A 10346-nucleotide genomic window follows, 5' to 3' on the forward strand; every position below is an offset into this window, starting at 1 on the left:
ACCCCTGATCATATCACTTTTACCCCTTATTGACTATATCGGACTTATTGGTTTAGAGAGTCTATTTACATACCTCCTGAACCGGTAACTTACGAGGTACATAAACATTCTTATCAAGGCGTAGTTCGCGCATTGGATCTATTCGTTCTCATTCTTAATTAGTAAAACTATCGTTGTTGAAACCTCATAATTTCTATGGTTGTATCAATAGGAAACGCTTTTTCCTATTCAGGGGCAGGAGTTATACCTGTCTACTTTGCGGATAGTTGATTATAAAATTGTAGTTATAAGCTGCTGAGGCTGAGGTTGCTGAATCCCTTTCAGAAGTACCTGAACCAATCAAAGATAAATATTACCCTACGCGCCTTCTAGATGTTGGTTTGGAGTCTTGTACTGAATTATGCCTCATTATCTCAAAGGAAGATATACCGCGCCTACTTGGAGCTGGGCACATCATACTAATGGTCTTGTTTGGGTGAGCGGATTTAAACCAGGCAATCCCTTTTCGCCTGAATTTGAACTTGGGGACGCTATAGTCGTCACGGAGAATCTGAATCCATACGGACGCGTGTTAAGCGCAACTCTCGAACTTTGTACCAAAGCTTTCCAATTTCCCTTTAGTAAGGGCGAAGGGAGGATAATCAAAGCGCCAGATTCTGAGCGGTGATGGCTCCAGGTGAATTTTCACTACAAGCTGTGATCAGAAAAAGATGAATATTTTGCTTTTCTCCACTTAGACTGGCTTACATATGGAATGGAAGGGGTTCCAGAAGACCCGATCGGTCAGTTATGGATGGTCTTGATCTCGTCTAGTAGCATCGACAAGCTATTCTATCATTGGAGTCCAGTAGAAGACAAGTATGTAACTGATCCGGAGATGATGATCGGTCTCTTAGTGCTACCAAATGGGAAAGAGGATGAATTCATCAAGGTCGGGTTATGGTACTCTGAAACTTGAGAACTAGGCGGGAGGAAGTTTTGGAACGATATCCAAAAACGCTTGACTAAACTTGTTTAGAATGCTTTTATGAGGTAGATACCTAATCCACGGGAAAATAACCTCGCCGTGTAGAAGGACCTGACATGCATAGGTACCTGAACCTACAATATCTTGGAATGGTCCCGTGATACTCAGACAGTATAGCTGTGGCTTATAAGAGCATTCATTTAGTATTCAACAGCTCTTATCTAATGGCTTGAACCAATGGCACCCCCCTAATCAGGTGGCCGGAGACCATTACGTTTCAAAGACAACCGGACGTCCTAGAACCTGCAAGCCAAATCCGAGTGACATTATTCTCACACGTACGGACCTTTTTGTAGGGCAATGGTAATGAGGGCATATATAACATTTCCACCACTTGAAAGTGGAGTATTGGAACCTTTCCTAATACACTACTATTTCAGTACCTACACGTGTTTAATAACGCGTGGGTTGACTGAAAGAGCGGGTGTACCCCGGGATGATACGTTATGATCATCTGCTGGCTGAGACCACAGCGCCTAAATCCTTCAAACCCGGCAATGATTCCCTAAAGCGGACAAGGATTTCGCGTCTGGCGCCTCTTTAAGTCGCGATGAACACGCTATTACTACCTCCTATTCAGCTTAAAAATAGAAAATAACCTTATTGTTTAGCGATCACTTGCAACTTGGAAGTAGACTCGATACTCTCTTCCAATGTTGTCAATTGGTGTCTTTAGACTCAATGTGTAGAGTTTGGGGTTACTAATGTTTCTTTCTATAGCTTGCAGCTGAAGCCAATATTTTATCTACTGGTCGTGTTTCGGAGGACCTTCTACGACTTATCAAAACGCAATTGAACCATTGCTATCACTACAGAGGATAGAGTCGCAAGGGTTAGACAATCATACGCTATACCTAGTTGTGAAGTATACGTAGGTACCTAGGGGTAAATTCTAGATGTGCTTGGTATAGGATTACCTTCCTCTTGTTGGCATGCGCAAATGTAAATTCAGTGTCGTCTCGGCTCGAAAAGTCGGGGTCGTTGGTTCCAGCTTCGGGTCGGAAACGGGAACTAGTTTTGAACACCCCTGGCAAATGGTTTTGTAAGGTTTCATCGACCTATTTTCGGTAACCCATGTGGTATTCCCCACGAGGCTATAGGAATCGTTTCCTTGCTCGGGACCCCAAAATATGTTCCAATTTCTTATCTGTAACTAAAATTCAAAACTCCGCCCCGTTGACACATGCAGGGTGCCGTGGAAGACATGGTTGAGATTCCTCTTCCCGATTAACCCACAAGGCTCCCCGAGACTTGGTTCATCGGGGAGCTGAGGAAGTTGGGATAAATATGAACGGGGTAATCTCGTGAGAGTGTACGTGATCGTATTTCCTTCGTCATAGCAATTATACCCCGTATCTCCTAGGACTTCCGTACCAACAACATGTTCGTGAAGCCGCTCCTTATGTTTGGCTGGGCTGCGGCCTTTAGCTCTGCATCAGCTTCTATTTCACCATCGGATATTCTGGTCGATGTGCGAGACGCCCCAGGCTCTTCATCCGCAGATACCCTTCGTGCCCTTCGACGGTCTCTTGCGGAAATAAAACTTCAAGGGAGAGATACGGTACTGAAGAATAGTACAGCTTTAAGCAAAAGCTGGAACGGTGCAACTCTACTTAGCATGTGAGCAGAGCTACTTGATTATATCACTTCGTTACCTAACCTTGAGTCCAGCGCTGCCCAGACAAACACCGAAAACAATGCCACGATAAGCGGTGGGGTAGACATAACATGTACAACATGTTATATCAAGGGAAACGCCACAGCGGAGTTTAGCATTGATGGAGACTTCAATGTGACGCAAGCATTTAAGAACTTCACAAGCGAAGTTGGAGACGAAATCTTGAATACTACTGACCAAGTCATCGACTATATCGAAGACTACTTTCCAACTGTTTTCCATAACCTCGAAGACGGCATAGACCTGGACGACTTTGACTTCCCTCCGATAAATATATCTTTTAACGTTGACGTCCCGGATATCCCCGAGTGTCGCCTCCAGTTCAAGTTTGATGACTTAGAGCTATACATGCTCATCGATACGGTGTTATCGGCGGGCGCAACTTACAACTTAAATCTTTACTCGTCGAAAACACCCATCGGAATCTCGGCAAGCAACGACTTATTTATAGGTGTTGTTTTCTCCGTCGACTTGATCCTGAGTGTAGACACCGAGATCGATATTAGCAGCGGGATCCATATCAAGTTAGAAGATGGTGTTGGTCTTGATATGGCTTTGTTTGGACAAAATGTCTCAAGCATTACTTTGTAAGCAAATCACCCCTTTCCACTATATAAGCCAGCTCGGCATTGCTAATTCCAAGATTTTAGTAATGGAGCCAACTTTGAGTTCCTCCCAGTAACAGTTGAAAGTGCAGGCGGCCTTCTCAAGGCCGTGCTTCGTATTGGAGTGAATGCAGGATTTGAACTCTCGACTCCTTCTGTGGTGATTCCAAGTTCCTCGTTCACGACGAAGGCGAGCGCTGGTGTAGGTGTTAGTGTGTGGGCTAATATCGCCGAGTTTGCGACAAACATTACCGCAGCCCCCGAAGGTGACGATGAAGACTGTTCGTTGAAGGTTGAGCAGTCGTACCAGTTCGGTCTTGGGGCTGCTGCTGGTGCTACGCTCGCTATTGGAGTAGAGACATGGGGACCAGCTCCTAACGTAAGTTGCTATCTATCATATCCCGGACCAACCAACCCAACTTAGAACTTGAAATATGCTAACTTGGAACAATGTTGTAGACCAATATCCCCATATACACGACGACCATAGCCGATATCTGTGCTATCCAGGGCCGCACTCAAACTACCACTGCTTCTATTCCTGCAATCAGCGCTAGGGCTGATGAAGAACTAGAAACAACTACGCTCAGTAAAAAGGTTACTTATACTGGCGTAGGCTGTCTGACCACAGGCTTGGTCAACTGTCCGCCAGCTTTGCAAACTACTACGAAAGTGACGAGTACTTTGACACACATCACAGCAGTGCCTTCAGATTCCGAAGCTACGTTCCCCGAGACTACCGGGGCTAGCGCTGCCACTCTTGTTCCCTTCGGCACCAATGCGAAGAGCGTTGAAGCCACGACTGGATCCCCTGTGTCTTATGTGGCGCCACCACCAACTGCCTCGGGAGATCCTACTGTTTCCAGCGATCATCCGCTCGGCGAAGTGAACGGTGTTGACAAGAGAATCATCATCGGAGTTTGCGTTGGGGTCTGTGTGCCCCTGATCGCGGCAATCATTGCTGGTATCTTGTAAGTTTCCATCTTGGTAGCATCTGCTCCAACACCCTACTCAAATATACTAGATCGTGATCTTTGTCGGAATATATGCTAACAATCGTCAACAGCTTCTGCCAGAAACGAAGGAGATATACACCAGTAACTAAGGGCGATGCGGCCTACTTTGGCGGACCTCAATCATATAAGGGAGCTGGATATTAGTAAAGGGGAGAATCAAAATTACGGAAATAAGGGGCGTTTAAGGGTCACGACATGACGAGGCATTTGATGGTTATTTGAAGCTAGGGCATCGGTGTTAGGGTAGGTATTTACCAAGATATCCTGTTTGAAAGTTATTAAATAACTATTAAATATTATCCTCATGGTGTTAGGCTTTCTATGCAAACATATTTAATATTTAACCGAGCTAAGTAGTGTGAATCTGAGCTTCGGCTTTTAAGTCGGTTGAATCTGCTCTCTTTAGTTCTTGAGAAGATTTAGGTAAATAATATGGAGCTACTCTATGTATTTATGGCCTTGTAAGCATCTTCCTTGAGTTCTCTATAACAAGCTAGCTTCAATAGTTTTTCACGTTCATCCTGCCTTAAGCAACGACTAGAAGGACTCCAAGGATACCAGAACTGGACCAGTAATCTTCTACCAACTACGTAGCAAATACTCAAGACAAGTACGTCGGTTTATTCTATGCAACTACCAGTTTGTGGGGCCCTTAGTTTCATGAGCCCTTCATTACAGTATATTTAGGGAGATGCAATTCATAATGACAGCCTGGGAACGTCATATCTAACGCTGGAATAAAACCCGCTAGTCGGAGAGATGAAGCACAATTTTTATACATCGATGATGCTTAGTCCCTGGATTTATCCTAGGTATAATAAATTGAAATGTAAATATGGCTGCTCGGCCGTCTGCTTTGATTTTTGTCTTGGAAATCGTTGGAGCGCATCCGGACATTATATCAATTCCGACAAGTAGATATGGAGCTTATATTAACATTGCTTATTGGCTGTGTATTCGGGGAGAATATAAGTTTTATCTCTGACCCTGGAGTAAGTTGGAACTCGGATTGGTTGTGCTTCTGAGCCTGCTCCTATAATGGTGCTTTAACATTAACGTTAGACAGGTATATGGGCCACCGCTTGAGATTGCTCACGCATATTACCAACAATGGCCAACTGGTAAACTGAATCAAATCTAATGACTCTGGTTAATGAGTAGGGGCTAACTCTATAACAGGAATTGCGGTCTCGAGCACTGGGCGCATGTTTTCCAATTACCCTGGTGGTTAGTATCTTGCATGGTGTGTGTAGACACTATTCTGAGGAATTTGCTGTAGGGCTCGATCCTAGTAACGTTTATAATGGTCGCAATGAAGTATTCGCTGTTGGAGAGCTTACCACGCTCACAAGCGAGGTTGCCTATCCGAGTCTAGAGATGAATCGACCACCAGGAGGAGCGATTAACTATTCTACGATACCACCAAGTAAGCATAATGACACCTTAAAGATATCAAAACTGATAGTCTTGGAGCCTCTGTAAACTATCAGCAATATCTGATCGGTGTTCAATCCGTTGTTGTCGATCCATTAGATCGGCTATGGATTTTGGACACTGGGCGAGTTTTAGGTATTATCAAAACATTTCGTATTGTCATTTTCAACTGGCTCCCCGTCTCCCCCCCCAAATAGTATTGAAACTGCCTTGGTAAAGTATACAATGGCTAACGCTCAGTAGTAAGTGTGATGAGTGTGATGAGTGTGATGACCCTATCATTTTGCCTTAGTCGAAAAAGAGCGGTAAAATTCTAGAATCGTGGGATTGCTAAGCTAACACGGAATTCTTATTAGACTACTGATGGCGTCCTCTTAGAAGCAATGTACGGTGGTCCAAAACTCGTCGGAGTGAACCTCACGACCAACACAGTATTCAAGACAATCGTCTTCCCGAGTACTGTCGCATACGGGGACAGCTATTTGAACGACGTGCGCTTCGACCTTCGTCCTAACTTATCTGATTCTTCAGGTGAAGGATTTGCATACATCACAGATAGTAGTACCTCGGGTCACAACGCGCTCATCATCGTAGACCTCGGCTCAGGCGAGAGCTGGAGGCATCTTGGACTGACGAAGTCTGTGAGGGGCGAGTCCCAGTTTCTGCCATTCATTTGGGGTCAGCCTGGTTACTACACCCAGGCCAAAGAGCCTTATTCAGGGCTTTCCATCGGATCTGATGGCATCGCCTTGTCTGCCGACGGAGAGACGCTGTATTGGTGTCCACTCGCGTCTCGGTACATGTACAGCGCCCCGACAGCCAAGCTCCGTGCACGAGGAGAAGCTAGTGAACTCCTCGCCCAGCAATCGGTGATGAATAACGGACAGAAAGGCTTAAGCGACGGCCTTGAGACTGATAGCAATGGTCTGATATATGTTGGTAATAACGAGGGGAATGCCATTAATATGTTCAACCCTAGTAATGGAATGGTCTTGACATTCTTACGAGATCCGAGAATCAACTGGGTAGATACAAGTAAGCGTTAAGACTGGTCCATTCACTTTAGAATCTCCACCCTAACTAGGCGGCAGTGTCAGTTGCGACGGATGGATACTTATACTTCACGGTCAACCAGCTCAACTTCGCTGCGTCTACGTATCCCGGCATAGATAGGAGAGTGGCTCCTTTTGCGCTCTTCAAGGCCAAGCTTCCTAATGGTGGTTCTAAGGTATCATCTCGTTGACGCCGTTGACGCTGTTGACGTAAAAGTGTGTAGAATTGTGTATGATAATACTATAATGCAAGGGATGACGTATTATAGGGGCTTGAATATAAGGGTTTAAAGCTTGGACGGTGGTATAAGCTTTCACTTACCCCTATTTTTCTACCCCTATTTTATTAGGTGGCTCTGTATGTACCTAATATTTCTAGGTATGTACGAGTGTCCTTCAATTTAACATTACGTTCTTCAATATAGGTTGGTTGGCTATTGTCGCGATTTGTGACATTACATAGTAATAGTCGAAATCTTGGTAGCGGGGTGAGCGAAGGTGGGATACACCTTGGAGGTATGCAGCTATATGAGGACAGAGAGGTTATATTACAAGGTCGAATTGTTGAAAGTGAAATGGTGGAAGTGAGGGGCTTAAAGCGACTAAGCGATTGATAACCCCACAGTAACCCCACTACCTAAGAGGCACCTGGGAGATATGTCAGGTACCTAGGTACAAACTTCGATCTTCAACCCCCTCAAATTGTGGCACGTCCATAGGTGTGTGGCTGGTAGGCTAGGTTTTCTACCTCATTAAGGAGGCACCTACTGTATTTTCCACTAGGAAGCCTCACTCGGAACTCGCCTGACCGGGGCAGGTGTCTTCCAGGTCGCCGAGTCAACTTGAAATGACCCGCAATTTTTTCCCGAAGGAGCGCCATATTCTGACCGATACTTTATCTCTTCTGTTCTCTATCTTCACTAGTTATCAGCAGGTAATCAAACATCATTCGATCGCTGTCGCTGTTAACGTTGTTGCTTGCGCCATTGCTTTTGACAGGCTCGGTTCCTCGGCTGACATCCGTCGCTCGCAGTCGAATTTTTCGAGTATTGTTAAATCCTTATTTGCTATTGGGTGCACACCTTCAGAAAACATCGCCAGTTATCAAACATCCTGCAAGCCTGCAAGTCGATCTTTAACCCCCGCCAAAATCGTCAAGAGCTGTCTACCATGTCGGGAACCGTGAGAGGTACACCTAGCCGTGGCGGGAACCGAACCCCTGCCCCGTCATTTGGACCTGGCAGTCCCGCCAATTCCAATATCCCAAGACCCGTTGGCGAAGCTCATCCTCACCCCGCACCCAGCGAAGTCGCCTCTGGTGTCAGCGCAAGCAGGCAGAAGCAAAGCAAGCGCGATGAGGTATGAGTATCGCCTTTCTATTATAACGATATGGAAGCTGACCTCTTGCACTAGGCCATCAGGCGAAAGCTGGAGAACGACCTCTCCAAGAAGAAGCATCACATTACGGGCCGGGCCCGGCACTCGCGCAAAGCCCCTCCTGGAACCGTCCTCGCCCTGAAGCCGAGCCCTGCCCTCCAGATCAAGCCCGGTACTACTGTCTCCGAAGCTGCGCAGCTAATGGCCGCCAAGAGGGAAGACTGTGTGTTGGTGACGGACGAGGATGACCGAATCGCCGGTATCTTTACGGCCAAGGACCTCGCTTTCCGAGTCGTCGGTGCCGGCCAAAAGGCTAGCAGTATCACCATCGCGGAGATTATGACGAAGAACCCTTTGTGCGCGCGCACTGATACTAGCGCTACCGAGGCCTTGGATCTCATGGTTCGCAAAGGTTTTAGACATCTGCCTGTTATGGATGAGAACCAGGACATCTCTGGTATTCTCGACATTACGAAATGCTTCTATGATGCTATGGAAAAGCTGGAACGGGCTTATGCATCCTCAACAAAGCTCTATGCCGCTTTGGAAGGTGTCCAGTCGGAACTAGGAACCAGTCAGCCTCAGCAGATCATCCAGTATGTCGAAGCTCTTCGCTCCAAGATGTCCGGCCCGACCTTGGAGAGTGTTCTAAATGGGATGCCACCTACTACCGTCAGCGTTAGAACGACCGTGAAGGAAGCGGCGATGATGATGAAGGAAAACCACACGACTGCCGTGTTGGTTCAAGACCAAGGTCAGATTACGGGCATCTTCACGAGCAAAGATGTAGTCCTACGAGTCATCGCTCCTGGTTTGGATCCGTCTACGTGTAGCGTTGTCCGCGTCATGACGCCTCATCCCGATTTTGCGCCCATGGATATGACTATCCAGGCTGCTTTGCGAAAGATGCATGGTTAGTTTTTGGCCAACTCAAGATTATGAGATACAAGTGGATATGAGCTAACATAGTATGCAGATGGCCATTACCTTAACCTCCCGGTTATGAATGACCAGGGCGAGATAGTGGGCATGGTTGACGTGCTCAAGTTGACTTATGCGACACTTGAGCAGATCAACACTATGGGAACGTCGGGTGACAGTGAAGGCCCCGCCTGGAACAAATTCTGGCTCTCGCTCGATAATGAGACAGAATCCATGGTTTCTGGCGATGGTAGCCATCATCATGGGACTATGGCGTCGCGATCCATTCTGTCTCCTGACGTCAACCGTGAACGTTCGTACGACCCTGTTGCGCCTGGCGATAGTGCCTCGCACGTAGGCATGGAGTCGTCTCCGATCCACTCTGCGGTAGCCCACCAGACCCCTGCCGATATCCCCTTTGCATTCAAGTTCAAGGCCCCAAGCGGTCGCGTACACCGAATACAAGTCGTCGCGAATGAAGGTATCGCGCAATTTGTTGAGCATGTGGCCGCGAAGCTTGGCAGCGAAGTAGAGGCCATCGGTGGTATTCCGGAAGTAGAAGATGGTAACCTGAGTACTAGTGGCTTTGCCCTGAGCTACTTGGACGACGAGGGCGATACAGTCAGCATAACGACAGACCAAGATCTTCTCGAGGCAATCCTGCTAGCTCGCCATCATCACCACGAGAAAGTTGATCTGTTTGTCTATGATCCCGAGAAGCCACCAGTTACGGTTACTGCCCCTCAACCTGATCCTGTCGCTACACCGGCTCCTAGTTCGGCCCCTTCGGAACTGCGCAGGAGACGGACCGTGGTAGAAGATGAGGATGAGGATGAGGATAGCGAAGAGGAAGACTATGCGACTGTTAGACGTCGTAAGAGGGCCCACACACACTCGGAGCCCGACCAGGTTATTGCCGGTGTGCCTAACGAGCTACTACTGCCCGGCGCCATTGTCACTCTGGCTATTGTCATCATCGGCGTTTTCACCATTTCGAAAGCCACTAGCCGGTAAGAAGTTGCGTTTCTGTAAGTTAAAGCATTACTATTTAGAGTTTTTTTTTTGGCAATTTGCAAAATCGTTAAAATTTAAAACTATTAAATTAATAATATTAAAATCTTTATATAAATACATATTTAAATAATAATAAAATATAATAATAAAACAATTAATTAATTAAATTTTAATTATATAATTAATTAAATAAAAAACAATTTATAAATTATAAAAAAAATC

General features: G+C 46.2%; 3 protein-coding genes across 3 annotated transcripts; all 3 read left to right on the plus strand.

Annotated features, from left to right (window-relative positions):
- Positions 1 to 2393: 2393 nt before the first annotated feature.
- F5Y00DRAFT_274525 (uncharacterized protein) lies at positions 2394 to 4470 on the plus strand (the record flags this gene model as incomplete). The annotated part of the gene is made up of 5 exons (XM_048013373.1): positions 2394 to 2647; positions 2699 to 3292; positions 3356 to 3689; positions 3770 to 4281; positions 4377 to 4470. Exons 1-5 carry the CDS (start codon positions 2409 to 2411, stop codon positions 4468 to 4470), a joined length of 1773 nt encoding a protein of 590 aa, XP_047859979.1. The 5' UTR covers positions 2394 to 2408.
- Positions 4471 to 5246: 776 nt separating this feature from the next.
- F5Y00DRAFT_266973 (MRJP-domain-containing protein) lies at positions 5247 to 7003 on the plus strand (the record flags this gene model as incomplete). The annotated part of the gene is made up of 7 exons (XM_048012005.1): positions 5247 to 5318; positions 5393 to 5447; positions 5506 to 5553; positions 5606 to 5752; positions 6004 to 6026; positions 6117 to 6795; positions 6852 to 7003. The coding sequence occupies 7 exons, from the start codon at positions 5247 to 5249 to the stop codon at positions 7001 to 7003; spliced, it is 1176 nt and encodes a 391-aa protein (XP_047859980.1).
- Positions 7004 to 7982: 979 nt separating this feature from the next.
- F5Y00DRAFT_266974 (CBS-domain-containing protein) lies at positions 7983 to 10124 on the plus strand (the record flags this gene model as incomplete). The annotated part of the gene is made up of 3 exons (XM_048012006.1): positions 7983 to 8171; positions 8226 to 9102; positions 9166 to 10124. 3 exons carry the CDS (start codon positions 7983 to 7985, stop codon positions 10122 to 10124), a joined length of 2025 nt encoding a protein of 674 aa, XP_047859981.1.
- Between the last annotated feature and the right edge of the window lie 222 nt (positions 10125 to 10346).

Source organism: Daldinia vernicosa (genome assembly GCF_022497035.1).
Source record: "Daldinia vernicosa strain CBS 139.73 unplaced genomic scaffold F5Y00scaffold_87, whole genome shotgun sequence".
Classification (NCBI taxonomy): Eukaryota; Fungi; Ascomycota; class Sordariomycetes; order Xylariales; family Hypoxylaceae; genus Daldinia; species Daldinia vernicosa.